The following is a 22,828-nucleotide window of genomic DNA, read 5'->3' as shown; positions in this document are numbered from 1 at the left end:
TTCATTAGAGGAAGGTTATCATTTGACTCTCCATACTGATGAGGAAAAGTTGGATATAACGGAGACTTTGCAGGATAAAGAATCACTAATGTTTGTAGAATCGATGATTGAGAAACCATTGGTTGCGAAACTTTTGGTTGAAGATTTTAGTGACAAGTTTATTCACGAGGGTGGAATTATAGGTAAAAGCATTAATGTTGAGCCTATATCTCCTCCCGCCTACGTCCCGTTCTCGCGGAGGCTTGATCTTTTTCCTACATCCCCCATGTTAAGTCTTTCGCACTTTATCAATAGGTCTCCATTCCATGATACATTTGACCTTGCCGACCTTGATGCTCATTCTAAAACGTTTACATTGCCCGAGGAGCAATTAGAGGGAAGTTGTAAATATTCTCTTTTTTCTTTTTCTTTTGATTTTTCTTCTACTTCTGATTCTTTTTCTTTTGGTTTTATTTTTTCTGCTTATCTATCTAATACCCTATTTGCGAGGATGAATGTGGTTTTACTCAAGCCATACGTAGTGCTCAATGACATGTTTGCAGGGGCATTTGATAAATTACTCAAGGCGTTGGATTCTTCTGATTAACAACTTGAGTAGAGTCAAGCTAAAGACTTAAAACGAGCGCTTATCGGGAGGCAACCTGATTCCTAACTTTCCCTCATTTCAATTTTCTTCATTTATTTCCATTTTAATTTAGTATTTTATTTCTATTTGCTTAATTTATTGAAAAAAAAAAAATTTAAAAACAACAAAAGCACAAAAATATTTTCTTTTGAGTTCACTTGAATTCATAATTTTATTTTATTTTTAGATTAGTTTTCGTTAATCATATTTATTTATTTATTTATTTATTTTGCGTTTGATTTTACTAATTAATGATTTTTTTTCCCCTTTGAGTTCGCTTGAATTCATATTTTTATTTCATTTTTAGATTAGTTTTTCGTTAATCGTATTTATTTATTTATTTATTTTTATTTATTATTTTGTGTGTTTAATTTTCACTAACGATTCTAACTTTGAGTTTAGTGGTGTTTGAATTTTTTATTTAATTTTTTTTTTTTCAGAATTAAGGTGCAAGATCAAGTCCATTTCGAAAATTCGATGCATCGACAAGTTTTGCAAGCCACAATAATGCAGCGAGCAAGCGTCTCGCGCCCAGCGAGGGAGTTCATTATGCGCGCATGTCCCAGCGATGGCGCAGCGGGCCCGCTGGCCTGTAAGCATCCAAATTCGAAACATTCTGCCTTGCCCGCTGGCGAACCAGCGCTACCGCTGGAAATCCCGCCTTCCCCTTGATTCAAAAACCGAAACCAACCTCCCTCCCTCACCACTGCACAACCTTATCTCGCCAAATCCAACCACCATAACCGGCAGTTACGCCGGCGCTGCACCGGTGGTCCGAGAAACACCGACCCAGCCCCAGTGCCCCACTCTCCCTCACCCACACACCGCAGCCGCCCAACCTTCGACCTCCCTCTCTTTCGCACCAACCTACAGTCGGCCATCACCTCACCGGCGTTACGCCTGCGCCGAACCGTCACCTGCACCACGTGCAGCCGCCCAGCCGTCCAACCACCCCTTCGAAAGTTGGAACTCTCACCCTACGACGCCCACAACAAACAACTGCCTCCGGCCACCTGCACCATGGTGGTCGACGAACCACCGCACAACCAGCTCACCAAGCCCACCACCTTCTTTCGTCCAGTCCCACCACCAGCCGCCACATTCCTTCCCTCCCTACTTCTTCGATCTCCCACCTTCACCAATTTCATTCATAAATATCAAACCTCATTTTTGAAATCAATTTGGGGGTTTTTGGTTCTTTGTGGACATTGGTAAATTGTGTAGTATTATGGCTCGTTTGCGGAATTCACAACTAAATTATGGTCTTTGTGGTGCACAAAAGATATTAAAATTTCAATTTTTCTAACGTTTATTCACTTGAATCATATTTTGAAAAGAAATTTGGAATTTTGATGACAATATTGGTTGTTGAATTCAAATGGTTGTCGTTGTGAATATTATATGAATTATTTATCGAGATTGGTTAACGTTTGTTGATTGTTGAGTTCAAATTGGTAGCATTGGGAACTTATTGATTATTGCATGAACTATTCGTTGGGATTGATCGTTGAATCTTGAAGTATGCACCGTCTTGGTTGATTGGAGTATTTTAACTCGCGGTTGTTGCATCATGAAAGCAACTAAACCAACTAGCTTTCACCCAAATCCACCACATCTATGGAGATTGGCTCTTAGCGTAGTCAGTTTGAAGCTTCTGGCCACACCGCTTCTACTGTCGACAGTCGTACCGAGTCATACTCGGCAGACGATGCTCATCACGAGTGAGCATTTCCCATCTCTCTCCCTTGTTTGAATTTTTCTGTTGCTATTTTCACAGTGAGGGCACTGTGTTTTGTTTAGCTTGGGGGAGGGATATCTATCTTTATTGCTTTCTAGTATAGTTTTATTGCTTTTTTAGGTGTTGTACGCTTTGTACCATCCATTAGGGGTGGGAGTTTACGTGCAACGAAAAAAATGTACTGCTTTCCTAGTGTTATTGTTCAATTTAGTTGCATTTTTTGCATTCATATGTCTTTATACCCTGCATTGTGCAATTGACTTTCAAACTATGTTCGGGCTTTATTTGACTCTCTTGAGCTTCTTTTGAACTTAGTTATGATTCTGAAATTCAGTCGGTCATGCTATACATTGATAACTGCTTGGCATTGTGTGAACCAATTGAATGGTATGCGGTAAGATGTTGGTCTCGTGTCAAGAATAGCTAGCCAATTATCTTGTAGGTCACCTTACTATGTGTTTGTGTGATTGATGTGACTTGTTATCGTATGATTTTGGCTTGAGATTCATTAGTAGTTTAGTTGCAACTCACGCATGCCGCGTATGACAGAGGCCATTCTCTTAGGAAGCCTTCAGACGAACTTAGAAACATCAGTTCCTGCCTTTCATACCCATGTTGTAGCCTTGTCCGTTTATTGTTTTAACTCCACAAAATTGAGCCCTATTAGCCCCGTTGGTTACTTGTCCCGAGTCTAGCTTGGGGGAGCTTCGGTGTTCGTAATGGTTTCATTGATGTTGATTGATTGGCACACTAAGCCAATAGTTCGTGGTTCGAGGCTATGTTTGGATTTGTGGTTCGGAAATGGTGTATATTATTGTTGGCACCCAAGCTTGTAACAGTTAGCATTAGATTTATTTATGTACTTTCGATTTCATTATCTAGTTTCATTTTCATACCAGACGTCAAAAAAAAAAAAAAAAAAAAAAAAGAAGAAAGAAAAAAAAAAAAAAAAGAAAGAAAAAAAAAAAAAAAAATAATATGTTTTTCGTTTTTGTATGTAATTTGAAAGCAAGGAAAGGGGAATGAAGAAAGATCATTGACATTATATTATGTTTTCCCTTGGTTGTAACTTGGTTGATTGTTCGGGTTTCATGGTTCGATGGAGTTGGATTTGCGGCATTATCACGCCGACGCATATAGTTCACATTTGCTCCCCAAGTTGGACCTTACTCTCACTTTTTCCCAAATTATACCCTACCCTTCCTTTTCACCTAGCCCCATTACAAGCTTATTATAAAGACCTCTTGATCGGCATGTTTGTTTTGTGATTGAATGAAAATCGTTTCTTGCTATTGTCATCTTACCCTATGTTGCATCATATATTTATATTCTACAAGGTATGCGGCGACGACTAGCTTGATTGAGAATAGTTTGTGGCTAAGCTTGGTTGTTTCGATTGTGGATCACGATGCTTTGTGGTTCTATTTGTATCTGAGCTAGATTTCCGTCTCAATAACTCTGTTTGATTGTTTGCTCGAGAGTTAGGTTGGTCTTACCATGGTTTTATGAAAGTCAAGTGCGTCTTGCTTCTCTATCTTTGGTTTAGTGTTGCTTGGGGACAAGCAACAGTCTAGCTTGGGGGAATTTGATGAGTCATATTTGTATAGGGTATTTTAGGCGCATTTAGGTTGCATTATTAGGCATTTATATCATTTTAGTTGCATTTAGGATCACATTTGCATAAGTTATCGTTATCGTACTCTATTACGCCCCGTTTGTGTTTTCTTAATGTTTCAGGTGATTTTACGGTCATTTGGATGCTTTCGGAGTGTTATGAGTTGATTTGGATGATGAACGGATGGAATGTTGACTCGAGGATCATTGCATATCTCTAGGGATAATTTTGAGTCAATAACGAAGCTAAACGCTATTTTTCTAAGCATCAAAACGGACAAGCGTTCACTCTTTTGATGATATCTCAAGTTCTACATGTCGGAATGAGGCGATTTTTATTGGCCTAGAAAGTAGACTTCAAGAGCTTTCCAACGACAGGTCACACGTCCTTATAGGCATTGTAGAACAAGAGTTATGACATAAACAAGATGGCTCGACTATCCGATTCGCCCGAAGCCCAAAACGATGGCCCAATCTTCCCCTTGGGCGCGAAAACCAGCGACCCACCAGCGGGCCCGCTGGTTTCTCCGCCCAACTACTTCCACACGCGGGTTCATGCTTTCGCCTTGGTGATCGTCCAATTAAATCTTAGCTTATGTAATTGTTATCTTTTCCTATTTTGTTTAGAATTTGAGAAGCATATAAATACTTCAAGGTCATGCTTTTATTTCCTTTAGGTTTTAATTCTCTTGGAACTCCTCTCTCACGTTTTTTTTCTCCCTTTTCTTTTTCATGAACCATAGTTTTTCTACAAACTCCATTAATGTAATTCTTTGAGGTATTATTGATTTTCGTTTTTATTTTATTTATTGCTTTTAATTATGTTTTCATTCTTAGATTTGATTTTCATTGTTCGTTTCATGATTGAGTAGTTTCTTTTCTAGGGTTTGGGAATCCATGTTTATATTATGAATCCTTATTATTATTGTTGATGGTTTGATTATTCATTGATATTTCTAGTTGATTAGGTTTATATAGTTAATCTTTGCAATCTGATCAATTGTTTGATTAAATCATGCTAATAGGATTTAGAATCGAAAGATCGAATTTTAGAGGCTTACCTACAACTAGCAATTCTGATTATGTTAGCGATCGTACTGCATATGTTGAATTGAGAGTGTTAAGACCCGACCGTAGGATTAACTTGTGCTCTAGATAATTTGAATATTTGAGTTGTTGATGATGTTTTGATTGATTCTGAACTATGAACATGGTGAACCGTTGCCCTAGATCTTTTAATTTTTTTCCTTTTTATTTTAGTTTAAACCTTCAATCCTAAATTTCGTGACATCGTTAGTTTCACCGTACTTTGAAAGCTAGATTTAAATAGCCATCTCTCTGTGGATTCGACCCTACTTACCCTACTACATTGTTAGGAGGATTCGTTAGGATTTTATTTTTGACAGGTGTACGACAACCTATCATCAGGATTTAGAAGTGGGCAAGAATCCTCTGGCTAATTACTGAGTTAATTACCTTGGAACTACATTTGATTTGTTTGTTCCGCTGTTCTAGTGAACTTCAGGTGCCAGCAGCATATCTCAAAAAGCAGGAGTTGCTGCACTTGGAATGGGAAAGGCTGGTGGAGAGGCAGTAGCAACAATGGTCAAAGCATTTAGAAAGAGCAATGGTCAAGCGATTTCTTGATTAAAAGTTTCAGTGGTAATCCTCTCCCTGCATATAAACAACGAGACTCCCTCTCTTGTTCTTTTTCTTCCCCTATCTCTCCCCGCATTAAGAGCCGATCTTATTGACCCACATACTAGTTCACCTGTTTTCTGCTGTTCTAATTTTGTCTTGAAATTTCTTATAGGCCTATATTCAACAGTTAGAGTGTCACAACATGTATGATTTTCATTGCCCTGATTCCTTTTAACAGTTTGCCCAAACAACAGGTATGATTTCCAAGGCTTCAAATATCAATTGTTGGTGGGTTATTGTTGATTTGGCTTAAAATTTGATGGTGGGTGTACTGCATTTGGTTGTTTCACTAGTGATTATCCTGGCCAGTTTGATGAGCTTTTTTGAGCCAACCCTTCTAATTTTTAGATGCATTTCCGTTTTCTTTTCGTAGTTGGATTATCATGAAGAAAATATTTCCCGGTGTAGGAAAGATATCTTTTTCTAACTAAATACTCTAATACTCTGTTGTTACTTCTCAGGTTGCTGCGGCTATGTGCTTCCTTGCTGCTGCTATGTGCTTCCTTGCTTCCTGCTGGGCTAATGTGCCTCTTTTCTACTATCTGCTGCAAACTTTGAATTTTATTTTAATTGTAGTAATCAGATTAAGTGTTGTTATTGTGGTCTTATTTTTTGTGTCTTGGGCATCAAACAATTGATTGTGGTAGTTTTAATCATGGGCCCCTGTAAATTTGGATTTTGTGAAATGAACTTGATGGTACTTTTACAATCTGATGATGAAATTACTATGTATGTAGTAATCATTGATATATATTGATTCATAACTAGCAGGTGCATGAAACTAAAAGGTGCTATAAGAATCAGACTCATGGTCTTTTGCGACGGGGAGTGCCCCTGTCATAGTTAGCTTTTCGCGACGGGAGGTTAGCCCGTCGTGTTTAGCCTTTTGCGACGGGATTTTTCCCTGTCATAATAGGCTTTTGCGACGGGAATTTTTCCCGTCACAATAAGCTTTTGCGACGGGGTCATGACGGGGTAATCAATTACGACGCCCCCCTTTCATGACGGGCTTATGACGGGTAATCCCGTCATAATTGGTTTTTTATGACGGGTTAATGACGGGATTTCCCGTCATAAATAGAACCTTTTTTTGTAGTGTAAGTCAACGAATTCCTTGCACAAAATTTCGTTAGTTGCACCAAAAATTAAATAATATCATCTACATATATTTGAACAATGAGCGAGTATGTTCCTTTTGATTTAAAGAAGATGCTTTTGTCAACTTTTCCAATAAATTGCCGCCCATAAGTTTGACGTAGTTTTTGTAACGGTCGAGTATGTTTGCCTGATAAGATTAGATTTTTGTATCAGGCGAATATAACGTCCATTACGAATATGGTTTAATGAATTACATTTTTCCACTAGTGATTATTAGAAATGGTAGATGATATTTGGATCATTTTATTCAACATATCCCTCCTGATATTGTCAAATTGGTTCTAGCCATTGCCATATCTCAATCCTCCTCTGTTGGGGATTTCATTCAATGAACCAGCATACCATATTCTAACCAACGGTCAGATCATGGATCATTCCTCACCATTTTCTTGGAAGCAACTTTGGAAAGTGAGAATGTCATTCAAATACGAAATGATGGTCTGGAATTGTGCACATGCTATTCTTCCAGTTGGTCAAAAGTTATCCCTTTTTATGCCTTTTCTCTCCTCTAATTTCTCTAGATGTGGTTCACATTAAGAGTCACACTACCATTTATTTAAGGATTTCCCTACTTCCTCTATCTTATAGAATTTTATTTTCAAAAGATTGAAGGTGCCAATTAAATTCTTTGACTATAGTGATTTCACTTCTCTAAGGTGGGATAATTGTATTGGCTACCATTTGAATCTCCCAAGCTCTTGGAGAGTTATTTTTACGGTGACAATATGGCATATTTGGAAGAGTATAAACTTGATTGTTTTTTCCCTTGAAAATGGTCTCAAGTTTCTCTCTTTACTCCTCTTTCTTTACTGACTTACAATTCTGTGTTTCCATTGATCAAGGTAAAGGAAAAGGTAATATTACTCATGAGAAGGGGAAGACTTTAAGTGGAACTTACCCCAACAAGAATTCATGAAGTTGGACACTGATGAGGCATGGAAAGGTATTGACATTGCTGGTGGGGGTGGTGTAATCAGGAGGGATACAGGTACATGGTTCATTGGCTTATCTTCCAAGTACAATGCTCATACACCCCCCCGTTGTTGTTTAGTTGTTGGTCTTAAGAGTGGTGGTGGTGGTGGTGTAGTTGCAATCCAACCTGCTGCTTTGTTTGCTTCTCTACAGATGCGTTTGATGTCCTATTCTGAAAAATGTTGGAGAAGTTCTTGAATATCTTTAGTGTTGTGGTGAAGTTTCCATGGTGTGGCCCAGATACCTTTAGTGGTGTTGACAATAAGAAGGTTATCGCCTTCAATTTGAATTTTTTTAGTATTGTTTGCTCTTGCTTCCTAAATGCCCTTGTGAAAGGCACAAGCTTCTTCCATGAAAGCTTGATAGATGCCAAGATTGAAGGTTGTAGTTGAGATTACAGTGCCAACTTTTTCTCTGATGATGATACTGACACTAGCAAAATTATATATTTTTACAGGATCCGTCGAAGTTGATTTTGAAGGTGCCCGTAGGAGAAGGATACCAACGAACCAGACATGAATGAGGCTGTTGAGGATCACTGTGAGTGCGTGAAGTGAAAGGGGTTCCTTCAGTTGGTGTATGTCTAATTGCAGGCGTAGATGCCATTCTTATATGTAGAAAGTGTTTATTGAAAATTGAATTGTTGAAGATGCAATAATTTATTTCCTCCCAAAGGGTCTAAATTGCAAAAATGAATTTGCATAATGCCGCAAGGAACTTTTTGAGAGCGTTGACGTTTTTAAAGAGATCATGGGAGACTGTAGAAAAGACAAGACATTTCTTTGTTAGGGTTAAATCCCAGAATTTGTAAGAGGGTGGGAATTGGAGAAAGAGAATGTTTATTGTTTCGATGAAAGGAGAATATTTCTTTTGAAGAGAATATCTCTTATTGGGATGCTTTTATGGCAAAGTTGCCATAAAAAATAACAATTTTTGGGGGCAGATCAACTTTCCATATCCAGTGAATTAAAGTCCCACTTAGAGCTGTCAGGGATTACTTCATGAGCAATCTAAGTAGTGGATTTTACAGTAAAAAAATCGAATGAGGATGTTGGTCCCCGAGTTGGGCTATCTTCTAGGTTCGAGATTAGAATATAAAATTTCTTAAATCTTTCTTACTATATGCGATGGTAGATAATCAATGAGTTTGGTGATATTCCATTTTTCAGACGGGAGAATAAAATCTGCCACCACCATGTTAGCATCAATATTATTATAGTCTAAGTTACAACAGTTCTTTAGGTTATCTTGGGTTACCAAATTATCTAGCCAAAAGTTAATATGATAACCATTTCCTAGTTTCCATCTAATACATTTTCTTAGAATTTCTCTTTGATTTAAAATGTCGTCGTGCCAGATTTTCAAATTTTTTGCTTTGGCTAGAAAGAAAGACGTATTTTGTAGATAATTTTTCCTTACAGGTGAAACCCAAAGATTATTGTTATTTGTGAGGATTTTCTATCCTAGCTAAGAAATCTCTATGAAGGGATCGAGTTTTATGAAAACCTAGACCACCTAATGATTTTGGCTTAATCTAGGAAATCATGGGGGGCGAAGTGGAGTGGAAATTTTGTTTCAGGATAAATTTTGTGGATGATATCTAATTGCTTGCAAGTTTTAGTTGGTAAAAGGAAGGAGGAACATATATACACTGAGAGGGCTTCTAGGTTGCTTTGAATAAGTACTTCCCTACTTGCTTTAGATAGGTAACTAGTGTGCCATGAATTAATCCGATCTTCGTTTTTTTGCATAATATTTGTATAGTCCATTAGTAGTTTGTAGGAAGATAAAAAGGCTCCTAGATATATTCCTAGGGAGAGAGACTTGGTCATAGATGAAAAAAAAACTTGCCAAAGTATCTTTTCTTGTGTTTTGAACTTGTTTGAGGAAGATAATTGCTAATTTATAGAAATTAAAAAATTATCCCCACAATTTGCGAAATTCATTTGTGGTTTTGAGGGTATTACAAGCAGAAGTGGAAGCTTTACATAAAACAAGGTTGTCATCTGCAAATAAAAGGCAAAGGATTTTAGTCATTCAGGGGCTAGACTAATTCCAAGGCCAGTTTTTGGATTTGAGGTTTAATTAATGAGCATGATAATGAAAACTTCCATACAAAGAAGGAAAACATAGGGCTATAGGGGGTAGCCATGTCTAACTCCCCTAGAAGGGGGGAAATGATTTTTGGTAGCACAATTTATTTTAAGTGAGTCTGGGACTATTTTGACGCAAGCTTTAACCTAGTTAATCCATTGTTATGGGAAACCAAAAGCAGCGAGAGTTTTCCAGAGAAAATCTCATTCTATTCTATCAAAGGTTGTTTCCATATCTAATTTTAGTGCTCACCAACCAATTTTGGAAATTTCTGTTTTGAATGATAAGTATCTCTTGGACTATAAGTAGGTTATAATGAATTGATCGCTCTAGTGTAAAGGCATTCTGAAATGGACTGATATGATTTTGAAGAATTGAGTTAGGTCCAAAGACGAGAATTTTTGAAATCTCTTTATAAATGGTGTTGCAAAGACTAATGGGTCTGAAATGGTTTGGATTTTGTAGAACTCATTTTTTGGGATTAGGGCTATAATGATTTAGAGCTTTTGGATTTTTCTATGACGTAAGAAACTCATAATAGCAATATTGACCTCCTTCCCTATTATAAGCCAATAAGTTTGAAAGAATTTTGGACCAAATCCGTCAGAACCCGGGGATTTGAGTAGATTCATATCCACAAAAGCTTCTTTTGTCATCTTTTTCCTGGCCAGTTACAAACTGCGGAAGGAAGGAACGATAAATGGTTCTTCCAGATTGTATAGAAGTAGTGAAACGATGTTTGAAAGCATATAGTAAGGTATTAGAAATAGTCGGATGGTCATTGACCCATTCCCAATATCATTTTTGAGCCTAATGGTATTACGGTAATTAAGGTGTTTGATACGAGTGTGGAAGAATCTAGTATCACTCTAAGTGAGCCATTCTTTTTTATAGAACTTTTCCGGCTATTTTGTCCAAAGAGAAGTAATTTTCTCTTTGTTTGATCATGCGTTGTATGTGATTTCTAAGGCATGATTGAAAGGTTGGTCCAATAATTTAGCTTCTAGAGATTGAATTTGATCGGCGGCTTGTCTATCTTAGGTGATGTTATTACCAAGAGGAGGGTTTCGAAGTATTATATTACTCCCTTATTTAGGTTTAATGACCCATTGTGTTGGGGGATAAATAATGGTTTGTATTGGTTTTCATGGAATAAACCTCCTCAAGAAGGTTTGACTTAGGGTTTGAGACCCTTACTTTTGTAAACATTATAATGGCCCTGTTTGGTAATTAGAGTTTAGTGTTTAGCTGTTTACTGTTTGCATTAGCAGTTAGCTAATTACCTTTTTATTTAGCAGATTTGACTGCGGATTTGACTAGCTGTTTATATAAACGTGTTTGGTAACACTCAGAGGTTTGATAAAAGCTGTTCACTATTTAATTGTGCAAAAAGACACTTATGGACATTAGTATTATTATTGTCTTTTTAATTTTTTAATAATCAATAATTGTGATGTAAAATGTGATTTGCTAATTTAGAAAATATTATACAACTTTAGAAAACACAAATAAATACCACGTAAATCATTAGTATTTAATATGTGATATTATTAATTACCAATAATAACAATAATACATTAATAATCATCCTCTCACATCATACACACAAAAATATCAGAAAAAACAGAGATAAAAAAAACATCAAAAAAAATGGGCATGAAGAACCCAAAACCCACCCCCAATAGAATCAAAGCCCATTAGGTAATTATTAAGTAAAAGTAATAAAAGAAAAAAAAATCTTCAAAGTCCCAAACCCAAACCCAGACTCCACTTCTGTTCTCCAACAACGCATCTTCGTCTTCACCTTCTTGCCATCTCCGTCCGACATTCCTCCATCCCCATCTCCTCAAATATCTACTATTTTCCACTCCTAAAATATTTCCCATATTAATTATCAACGGACATCAACAATTCAAGGAAAATAACCGAGAAGTAATTTGGTAGGGATTCAACTTTTAATTTTAATTTCTTCAGGTATATCAAATATCCACCAAACAAATGTTTTCCCCCAATAATTATCACTGAATATCCAATTAAAAGTTTGATAGTTTATTTTTATTGTTCATATGAAATAGGTTTTCCGGACTTTTTTTTTGGGTTAGATTTATGGTGGTTTAATTGTGAATTAGTTTGGTAAATCACTGATCAATTGGAGTTGTGGAGATGTAGCTCAAGGACTCAACAGGGAGGACAAGATCGTCTTTTACAATTTCGTACTTACAAAACTCTCAACGAAACGTTGCTCAAAGCAGCGTGTTGATAAATGGAGGTTTTAGGCCAAAACTCTAATTCAAACCTCTTTCTACCAAACACCACTATTAGAGTATTTGACTAGTCAAACCTCTAATAGTGGTCCAAACCTCTAATTTTCTCCAAAACCTCTATCTACCAAACAAGGCCAATATCTAATTAATGAAGTGATCGTTTGTTTGCGTTAAAAACATAAACATGTGCGGGCATAACGTTGTAAAAGCCTTAAAACCCTCTAATCTTATTAAGTCGATTTTGAAACGGGATAACTTTTATGTAACCTTAACTTTGCAACGGGACGAGTTTTATGTAACGTTAACTTTGCAACGGGACGAGTTTTATGTAACGTTAACTTTGCAACGGGACGAGTTTTATGTAACGTTAACTTTGCAACAGGACGTTTAATATATGACTTGAATTTAAGTCCCGAAACGTAAACTTCTTAAGGTGAAATTTTTATTTAAATTTTTTGATTTGTTACCAAATGAATTATTTCACATATCTACAATTTCCTTATATAAAAAATTTATTTTGGTCATATTAGGAATGAAATATTCACCTTGATTTTTTTGATGTTTCCATAAGCAAGAACATGAGAAAATATCCCAAATATTCAGCTTGATTTGTTTCTGTTCCCGTTTCTCTGCTTTTTTAATAAATTAAAAAAATGAAAAATACAAATAATATTTTCTTGTTTTTGTTGCCAGTTTCCAAAACTAATATGATTATTTTAGATATAATAACTTTTAAGTTCATTATTCCAACCTAAGTGATATGACCTTTGAAATTCATAAAACCAAAACTGGAAACTGACCATGATACCGAAATATAGCCGCATGCACTACATAACGTACTCGGTATATAAGAGGCCCTTAATAACATGAAATGAAGCATTGATAAGTTCATAAACTTTCCTTTACCCAAAAAAAAGTTAGTCGAAACTTAGAAGTATGGCTGCATATATGTCTGGTTTTAGTGTCAAGTTTATGCTTCTTGTTCTCATGTCGATGCTAATTATCGAAGTTTCTATGGTAAGTTTCGACATCACTACCTATGAACACTCATTTTTTTGGGTAAATATTTGATGCTCAAAATAATTCTAAATTTTCTAATTTGTTGAATTCGATTAGGCAGGAGGCCCAGGCTCATTGACAAAACGAGGTAAGTGCGTGTTTTGCTGGATTGATTCCACATGGGAAATTAATATCATACTTTCACATCTTCTAAAATAAAATATGTTGTCTACTTTTTTTTAAAAACGAGATCTTTACAGTAACACCACATTATCATGTTTTTTTGACATATACTTATTTGCATAGAACTTTAAAACATGATTACACGACATCATTATATTATTGTAACACGGTAAAATTTATAGTTTCAAATAACTGATGTTTAATCTGGTGCAATAAATTTGCAGAATGTCCGTCAGCATGTGATTACCGGTGCTCGAAGACTCACCATAGGAAGCCTTGTCTGTTATATTGTAACAAGTGTTGTGTGAAATGTTTGTGTGTTCCGTCAGGAACGTACGGGAATAAAGAAGAATGTCCGTGCTATAATAACTGGAAAACGCAAGAAGGAAAGCCTAAATGTCCATGATAAATTATAAATGCAACTTTATTATTTACTTCTTTGATTAGAGTGAGGATATGGCCAATATTGTTGTAATTCAATGACTATTAAATAGACAATTGAGTTCATTTTATACGAGTAAATAATATCTTTTTACTTCTCTCAACTAGGGATGGCAGTGGGTAATGGACCCGACCCGGATCCGTGGATCCAGATCCGTGGATCTGGATCCTCAATTTTTGGACCCGACGGATCCGGGTAGGATATGGATCCTTGGTTTTAAAAACGGATCTGGATCGGGTCCTAACTCATTACCCGGATCCGGATCCGTTTACCCGTTTTTATAAAAAAAAAATATAAAAATATAAAAATAAATACTTAAAAATTGTAGTATTATTGAAGTTTTTGAACTTTTAATATTATTTATGTTGGATTTGTTAAATTTTATTTTAGTGAATGCTTATATGGACAAATATCGTTGTTATTAAAAATTTGTTAAAATATGTTTTAAGGTTAAAATGAAAATTAAGGTCGTTTGATGAAAAAATAAGTTAGGATCCGTTTTGGATCCGTTTTGGACGCGGATCCGTAGGATCCGTCGGATCTGGATCCTCAATTTCATTACCCAGCGGATCCGGGTAGGATCTGGATCCTTGCCTAAAAAACGGATCTGGATCTGGATCCTAGAGGATCCGGTCCAGATCCTACCCGTTGCCATCCCTACTCTCAACAAATTAATAGGCCCATTATTTTGTGCAACACTACCTTTAAGTTACAAATAATGGGCCATAAAATTACAAACGAATGAAAGAGATTTGAACCTAATACTTATCATACACGTATAAACCCTTAGTTTTAACCAGTAGACAAACCTTTATTGATATTTACAACTTAGTCGTTTTCATGGGCTCGAGCAATGGATAAACCACTTTGTTAATGTACATTTACATGCACCACAGGACGATACATGTAACATGTAACTTTAGGGTAATAAGGTCTTGCTCAATCTACCCCAAAACCCTAAGGCACGCGGGCTCAGCACGACTAGAGACATCTAGATGGTTGGTATTACGGCTAACCACGGCTTCTTGACCCCTACTCCAATTCACATATTCTTTTTCCTTTGGCCTTTTCACTCTCTCTGACCTTCCATCCATCTTTATATTTCACACAAGCACGCCCTTTCCTTTTTTCAGCCAATCTACGCAACAATTTAACTTTTACCCAATTTTTTCTAACTTTTATATTACTAAAAAATAAGTTAATCGATAAACATTTTAAAGGGCTAAAAGATAAATTTTATACATTATTAGTGATTTTGAAAAAATATTTTTTATTAAAATGAAAAAATTTATCAGTAAAAAATAGATAACTTTTACATGTATAAGGGTAACTTTTAAGCATTTTACGTTAACTTCGGTGCACAGTATTTATCGTACAACCCATGTAAATAAGAATTGTGCACCCAAATCGTTCAATGTTTCGCAAAACTTAATCAAACCAACATCCAACTGACTCCTCAAACCAACATCCAACTGACTCCTCAAACCAAACCGCACCGAACCCAAGTACCCAACCAACCCAAATAAAGGATACACTCGGAAATTCGGGATTGATCTGATCTAAACGGCTCGCTTTATGCAGTCCTCGTCATCGGTGTGAACCAGAAAACAAAGTTCGATACTGCTTTCTCTCTCTCTTCTCCATTCCAGTCTCCTCCTCACTGACATCTTTCGCGAACCAGGTATATGATTTTTATATGTTTCTTAACAAATACTGAGATTATTATTCAGATTCTTATTATGTTTTCAATTTATTATATTTCAATAATCATCATTGATTTCATTTCATAGTTTCTTCATTTTACCCATGTATTTTTTTTCACAATCCCAAGTTGAAGTATCACCCAAAAATCAACTGCTTTATGGATGATCATCCAAATAAAGATATGGGTTCCACCCATTAATTAAACTCTAATTGATGCTCTTAGTTTTATTTAATCTTCTGTTTATTTTGATAATTTCCAACTTCTTGCGTTAATCAGGCGAATTTGCTTTCTCTTGTGGATCTTGTTACTTAGTTTTCATGTATGAGCTAGTGATCGAGCTACAAATTACATTTATTTTTATTTTATTTTTTAATTTTAATAATTATTTTCAGCTAGAATTTTCCTTATTAATTTCTTGTTCTTTGTTGGTTATTGGGAAAATGGACAGTAAGTACTGGTTTTTAATTGAAATGTGTGGGAAAAAAGGAAATGAATAAATTTTATACTAGAAAAGTATTATGAGCATTCAAAAGAAGTAGTACAGGAAGTAGATTATCATTCTGTGAATGGGACTCTTTAGTCGTGGTGTTCATCCTCATAATGAATTTATCTTTGCTTTACAAATCGCTTACACTATACGAAGTGCGAAATTCCCCCCCCCCCCCCCCCATCCCACCTACCGATCAATAGAGGGAAAGGGAAGAAGGGGGTCGGTGGAGGGAAAGGAACTTTTGATGCGATCATGAACTCATCTGTAATTCCTTTTGAAATACATAGTCAATGTGGTATCTAATTTTCTTCAACGGAATGGGGTAGCTCACTTAGGTATGATATAGATACTGCTGGGAGTTGAAAGGAAAACAGTCTTGATGCTAATGTGAGTAAGAGATGGAAAAACAATTGAGTGATGTGGATTTAAGGTCGTAAACCAGTGTCCATAGTGATATGATAGGATTGATAGACATGTTTTTTCGGACCTTGAGACTTGAGTTGTGATAATCTAGGGAGCCGAACAGGGGCATACGCCATATTTAATTTAGTTGTATATGTGGTGGCCCTTTTGCAAGTTTTGGAGACTTTCGTGTTTAACAGAATTATCTATATTGCCTAACTACTGGTATCTGTGATGATTCTGATGAAACTGGTGATAGTTTTCTTCTTATCATGGAAATATTCGTTGGGCACACAATCTGACTTTCTCCCATGAATTAACATGTCTGTAGGATAATCCGAATTCTAGACATTCAGTGCTCAAATGGGCAGCATTAGTTCTGAGAAATTAAGGTTTTGCATTGACCGAGGGGGCACGTTTACTGATGTATATGCTGAACTCCCTGATCAAACTGAAGGTCGTGTTATGAAACTATTATCTGTCGATCCTTCTAACTATGATGATGCTCCAGTTGAAGGTATCCGTAGAATTTTGGAAGAATATACTGGGGAGAAAGTCCCTCGGTCTTCCAAGATTCCCACTGACAAAATTGAGTGGATACGCATGGGTACAACTGTGGCTACAAATGCCCTTTTAGAGAGAAAAGGAGAGAGGATTGCCCTATGTGTTACTCAAGGATTTAGGGACCTGTTGCAAATTGGAAACCAGGCTCGTCCGAACATATTTGACCTCACTGTATCCAAGCCTTCAAATCTTTATGAAGAGGTTTTGGAGGTTGAAGAAAGAGTTGAACTCGTTCTTGATACGGAAGAGAACGTCAACTCATCACATGTAGTCAAAGGTGTTTCAGGTGAATTAGTGAGAGTTGCAAAGCCTTTAAATGAAGGATCTTTGAGGCCTTTGCTGAAAGGACTGTTGGATAAGGGAGTAAGTTGTCTAGCTGTCGTGTTGATGCACTCTTACACCTACCCACAGCATGAGATCTCTGTGGAGAAATTAGCCTTGAGCATGGGCTTTAGACACGTATCTCTATCATCGGCCTTGACACCTATGGTTCGAGCAGTTCCACGGGGTCTAACTGCCAGTGTGGATGCATATCTTACCCCAGTTATCAAAGATTACTTGTCTGGATTCATATCCAAATTTGATGAAGGCTTGGGGAAGGTTAATGTTCTTTTTATGCAATCAGATGGAGGTCTAGCACCTGAAAGTAGATTTTCAGGTCATAAAGCAGTTTTATCAGGCCCTGCTGGGGGTGTTGTTGGTTACTCGCAGACTTTGTTTGGTATTGAAACAGATAAGCCTCTTATTGGGTTTGACATGGGGGGTACATCCACGGATGTCAGTCGTTATGCTGGTGGTTATGAACAAGTGCTTGAAACTCAGATTGCTGGAGCAGTTATTCAGGCACCTCAGCTTGACATAAACACTGTTGCTGCTGGTGGAGGATCAAAGTTAAAATTCCAGTTTGGAGCCTTCAAGGTGGGACCAGAATCAGTAGGGGCTCACCCTGGCCCTGTGTGCTACAGGAAAGGAGGTGAATTAGCAGTTACAGATGCTAATTTAGTGCTGGGTTATGTTATTCCTGAATATTTTCCTTCTATTTTTGGACCCAATGAAGACCAGCCTTTAGATGTTCATGCAACCAGAGAAGAGTTTAAGAAGCTTGCTGAGCAAATAAATTCACACAGGAAGAGCCAAGACTCATCAGCAAAAGACATGTCTGTCGAGGAGATAGCTCTTGGGTTTGTCAATGTTGCAAATGAGACAATGTGTCGTCCAATACGTCAATTGACAGAGATGAAAGGCCACGAGACGCGGAACCATGCTCTTGCTTGTTTTGGAGGTGCTGGACCCCAACATGCCTGTGCTATTGCTAGGGCGTTGGGCATGAAAGAGGTATTAATCCATAGGTTCTGTGGTATACTAAGTGCGTATGGAATGGGACTAGCTGATGTTGTAGAAGAGGCTCAAGAGCCATATGCTGCTGTTTATTGCAGTGAATCGGTTCAGGAAGCTTCATGTAGAGAAGCCAAGTTGCTGGAGCTGGTAAAACACAAGCTGCAAGAACAAGGTTTTAGAGAAGAGAGCATCAAAACTGAAACTTATTTGAATCTGAGGTATGAGGGTACGGATACAGCCATCATGGTCAAAAAACAAGAAAGTGATGGTGGATCAGCATTTGACTACGCTACTGAATTTGTGAAGCTGTTCCAGCGGGAGTATGGATTCAAACTGCAGAACAGGAACACTCTTGTCTGTGATGTAAGAGTTCGGGGTGTAGGAGTCACTAATATCTTAAAACCCAAAGCTCAGAACCCTGCTTCAGGAAGTCCAAACAGTCAATGTGTATGCAAGGTTTATTTTCAAAATGGGTGGCAAGAGGCCCCCGTGTTCAAGCTTGAAAATCTGGGTTACGGTCATGCCATCCCTGGGCCTGCTATTATCATGAATGGTAACAGTACGGTGATTGTGGAGCCAAATTGTAGAGCTATGATAACAAAGTACGGAAACATCAAAATTGAAATCGACTCAATATCAAACATAACAAAAGTTTCGGACAAAGTTGCGGATGTGGTGCAGCTTTCAATTTTCAATCACAGATTTATGGGGATAGCTGAGCAGATGGGACGGACTCTACAGAGGACTTCAATATCAACAAACATTAAGGAACGGCTAGATTTTTCCTGTGCTCTATTTGATCCTGATGGAGGGCTTGTAGCTAATGCTCCTCATGTTCCTGTGCACCTCGGTGCTATGTCAAGTACTGTTTGTTGGCAATTGAAGTACTGGGGTGATAACTTGAATGAAGGAGATGTTCTGGTCACCAATCATCCTTGTGCTGGCGGTAGTCATCTACCTGATATAACTGTTATCACTCCTGTATTTGATAATGGAAAACTGGTGTTTTTTGTTGCTAGTAGAGGACATCATGCTGAAATTGGAGGTATTACTCCTGGAAGCATGCCCCCTTTCTCCAAGGCTATATGGGAAGAAGGGGCTGCCATCAAAGCCTTCAAACTTGTGGAAAAGGGTATGTTTCAGGAGGAAGGTATTGTAAAACTTCTCCAGTACCCATGTTCTGATGATCCTGCTCATAAGATCCCAGGAACTCGAAGGCTCCAAGACAATTTATCAGATCTCCATGCACAAGTAGCTGCTAACCAAAGAGGCATTTCTCTTATCAAAGAGCTTATTGAACAGTATGGTTTGGAGACTGTAAATGCATACATGAAATATGTACAGCTCAATGCAGAAGAAGCCGTCAGAGAAATGCTCAAATCAGTGGCGGCTAAAGTGGCATCCCCATCTGGTGGGCCTGAAGCAGGGGGTATAGTGACCATTGAAGAAGAAGATTACATGGATGATGGTTCTACTATTCATCTTAAACTTACAATTGATTCAAACAAGGGAGAAGCTTTCTTTGATTTCTCTTCGACAAGCCCAGAAGTATATGGTAATTGGAACGCACCAGAAGCAGTTACAGCAGCTGCAGTCATATATTGCCTTCGCTGTTTGGTAAATGTTGACATTCCTCTGAATCAAGGCTGTCTTGCCCCTGTAAAAATTTATATTCCACCAGGTTGTTTTCTTTCTCCGAGTGACAAAGCTGCCGTGGTGGGAGGCAATGTCCTCACATCCCAGAGAGTCACTGATGTCATACTCACTGCATTCCAAGCATGTGCTTGTTCTCAAGGTTGCATGAATAATCTGACTTTCGGGGATAACACATTTGGTTACTATGAGACTATTGGAGGCGGATGTGGGGCCGGTCCAACCTGGGATGGAACTAGTGGTGTACAGTGTCACATGACAAATACTCGTATGACTGATCCAGAGATTTTTGAGCAGAGGTACCCAGTGATTCTGCACAAATTTGGTCTCAGAGAGAATAGTGGAGGTGACGGGGTTCACAGAGGAGGAGATGGGCTTGTAAGAGAGATTGAATTTAGGCGGCCAGTCATAGTGAGCATTCTTTCCGAGAGACGTGTTCATGCTCCAAGAGGATTGAGAGGAGGAAAAGATGGGGCTCGTGGTGCTAATTACCTAATTACTACTGATAAGAGGAAAATTTATCTAGGAGGTAAAAATACCATTCATGTACAGGGGGGAGAAACTGTTGTGATTTTAACTCCTGGAGGAGGTGGGTTTGGTTCTTCTCTCTAGAAGTTAGATGCTGCCCATTGAACTGTCGATGTGTACTGCACAAAGGTACGCCTGCATTATTTGAAATAGTTTCCTTTGTTTGTCCAAGGACATGATCACCCGAACAATAACAACCCTTTTTTTTTACGAGGTGAAAATAACAGCAATAACTGAACAATGAAAAGTTTGTTGCTAATTGTTGTATTACCTGTATGTTAAATGAGAAAAAGGTCACACATACCTCAGTTCATATTCACTGTTTTGTCCACTTTGTAGTGCATTTTAACTGAACAATGAAAAGTTTTTTTGCTAATTGTTGTACTTGGTATAATGGAATTTTATATTATGATTCTCATTAGTTGTGGCTTGCAAGTAAACAAGTTTATTAGTAATCATTAAAAAGGTTGAAAGTTGTAATTTGTTTAGAGCAAGGTAGCAATTCTTCAAGGCAGCCAGAGATCTAAAGTGTGAACTGTGAAATATGTAAATTTTTTCATTCTTCTGGTTTGTGCTCATTAAGAATTAGATTGTGTTAAGTAGGGAATCTTGGTAGTTTATGCACTTGCTCTGTTTTTTTGTCGGTTACAATGGGCCGTCCTGCTTTAAATACCGGCAGGCCTGACCCTGTTAAAACCATACCGGTCCGGGCTTTAAAGGTCTGTTGTTGACTACTTGTTCTGAGATCGGAGGTTTTTAGTCCGATCCCGGAGAAACTGCATGATGTATCATTGTTTTGGGCAAAAGGTTGGGGACTTGGGGGCAAAAAATAATGAGCTACAGACAACACTGCATATTAATTAAAATACTAATCTCTTGTCAAAAAAAAAAAAATTAAAATACTAATGAGATGCCTTGTAAAGTTGTCAATTTTCACCAAGAAAGTTAGTAGTCAATGATCCTGATTGCTAATTAGAATCTAAGCATGTGACTATCTAAGTCACTTCAATTTTAATGATCCGTACTAACTAATTTAACATGTATGAGATCTATGACATGTCCTTTTTTGTTGCAAGATTTGGATGCCAATCTTTGTCTAATAAACTAACAAAAGTGGAGAATAATTTTATTGAAATTTGGTGGAGTCAAAAGCAAATTTGAGTAAGTGTTTATTTGGATGACACATGGAATACTTTTATGATCGAATTGTTTGCTTGGAGAGAAATAGGAAGTTGTATTTCTCGCAAAATGGAAGAAGCTACTTAACTAGTCTTTTTAAACGGAATTTAAACACCCCTCAAAAGAAAAAACGGAATTACTTAGAAAATATATTCGTGAGAGAAACATTCATTTAGATAATACTATGTACTCCGTATAACTTATCATGTTCAACTAAACAAGTACTTCGTACTTTTATCTACAATATAAATTGAATATATTTGGAGTTATATGCATTTATTGTCGTGCTATTAAGAATTCTAAAAACAATGGTAATTTTCTTGTTATAACGGATGCAAAGAAAGATTAAATAACGTAAATAAGGAACGCATATATTTAACGTGGTTTACTAACAATATGTTAGCTACGTCCACATGCAGAGGGGAGGAAAGTTTTATTGATCTTGAGAAGTACAGATTACAGAATACAACTAGGTTATGACCTAGAGAGTTTATATAATACTCTCTAGAAGGATGCGGAAAAGCCCAGAAATAGGCCCAAAACAAATAACCCTAGTCCTGAACAACGGAGATACCCGTGATGGGGCGTTGCAGTAAAGGGCTTGACCGATTCAAGGCATTATTCTAACACTTCTGAAAACATGCTAGGCTAAAATGACATCTTAAACGAATTGAATTAGAGGGAAAACTTGTAGTTGTCACGCTTCCTTTATTTTCTACTCCCTCCGTCCCAAAATTCTAGTCATGTTTGAATAAAAACACGAATTTTAAAAAAATTAGTGGAATATAGTGGTAAAGTGTATAGAAAAGTGGGAAAGTGTATAGGAAAGAGTAAAATTGGAATCTATTACTATATACTAAAAGAGACACTAGGAATGACACGTGTCAATTCCTGGTGCAATTTTTTCCCGCCAAAAACCAATTTACCAAAAACGTGTATTTGTTTTATTTTATTTTTATTCTCTACCTTTTTTACTATTTACGTATAGAAACAAAATTTAGTTTATAAATTATGGCAATAATAGATACGGCGTAATAATAATTATTCTAATTGGTAATATTTTAGTCAAATCGCTATATCAATAATGGAAAATATATCACTCAATATTTTGTCAAATTACCAAATTAGCATTTTAAATATGCATATTAGATGAATAAATTTAAACGATTATGTTAAAAA

At 37.0% G+C, this 22,828-nt stretch overlaps 2 protein-coding genes across 2 annotated transcripts; both read left to right on the top strand.

Moving 5' to 3' along the window:
• Positions 1-13,055: 13,055 nt before the first annotated feature.
• Positions 13,056-13,847, top strand: LOC110793455 (gibberellin-regulated protein 12-like). The gene is made up of 3 exons (XM_021998328.2): positions 13,056-13,183; positions 13,283-13,313; positions 13,573-13,847. The coding sequence occupies exons 1-3, from the start codon at positions 13,103-13,105 to the stop codon at positions 13,752-13,754; spliced, it is 294 nt and encodes a 97-aa protein (XP_021854020.1). The 5' UTR covers positions 13,056-13,102; the 3' UTR covers positions 13,755-13,847.
• Positions 13,848-15,314: 1,467 nt separating this feature from the next.
• LOC110793468 (5-oxoprolinase 1) lies at positions 15,315-20,891 on the top strand. Its single transcript, XM_021998342.2, has 2 exons — positions 15,315-15,471; positions 16,719-20,891. The coding sequence occupies exon 2, from the start codon at positions 16,751-16,753 to the stop codon at positions 20,552-20,554; it is 3,804 nt and encodes a 1,267-aa protein (XP_021854034.1). The 5' UTR covers positions 15,315-15,471; positions 16,719-16,750; the 3' UTR covers positions 20,555-20,891.
• The last annotated feature ends 1,937 nt before the right edge of the window (positions 20,892-22,828 follow it).

This window comes from Spinacia oleracea, chromosome 6 (genome assembly GCF_020520425.1).
Source record: "Spinacia oleracea cultivar Varoflay chromosome 6, BTI_SOV_V1, whole genome shotgun sequence".
NCBI classification, from domain to species: domain Eukaryota; kingdom Viridiplantae; phylum Streptophyta; class Magnoliopsida; order Caryophyllales; family Amaranthaceae; genus Spinacia; species Spinacia oleracea.
Note: the sequence above shows the minus strand (reverse complement) of the source record. Positions and strands in the feature narration are given on the sequence as shown.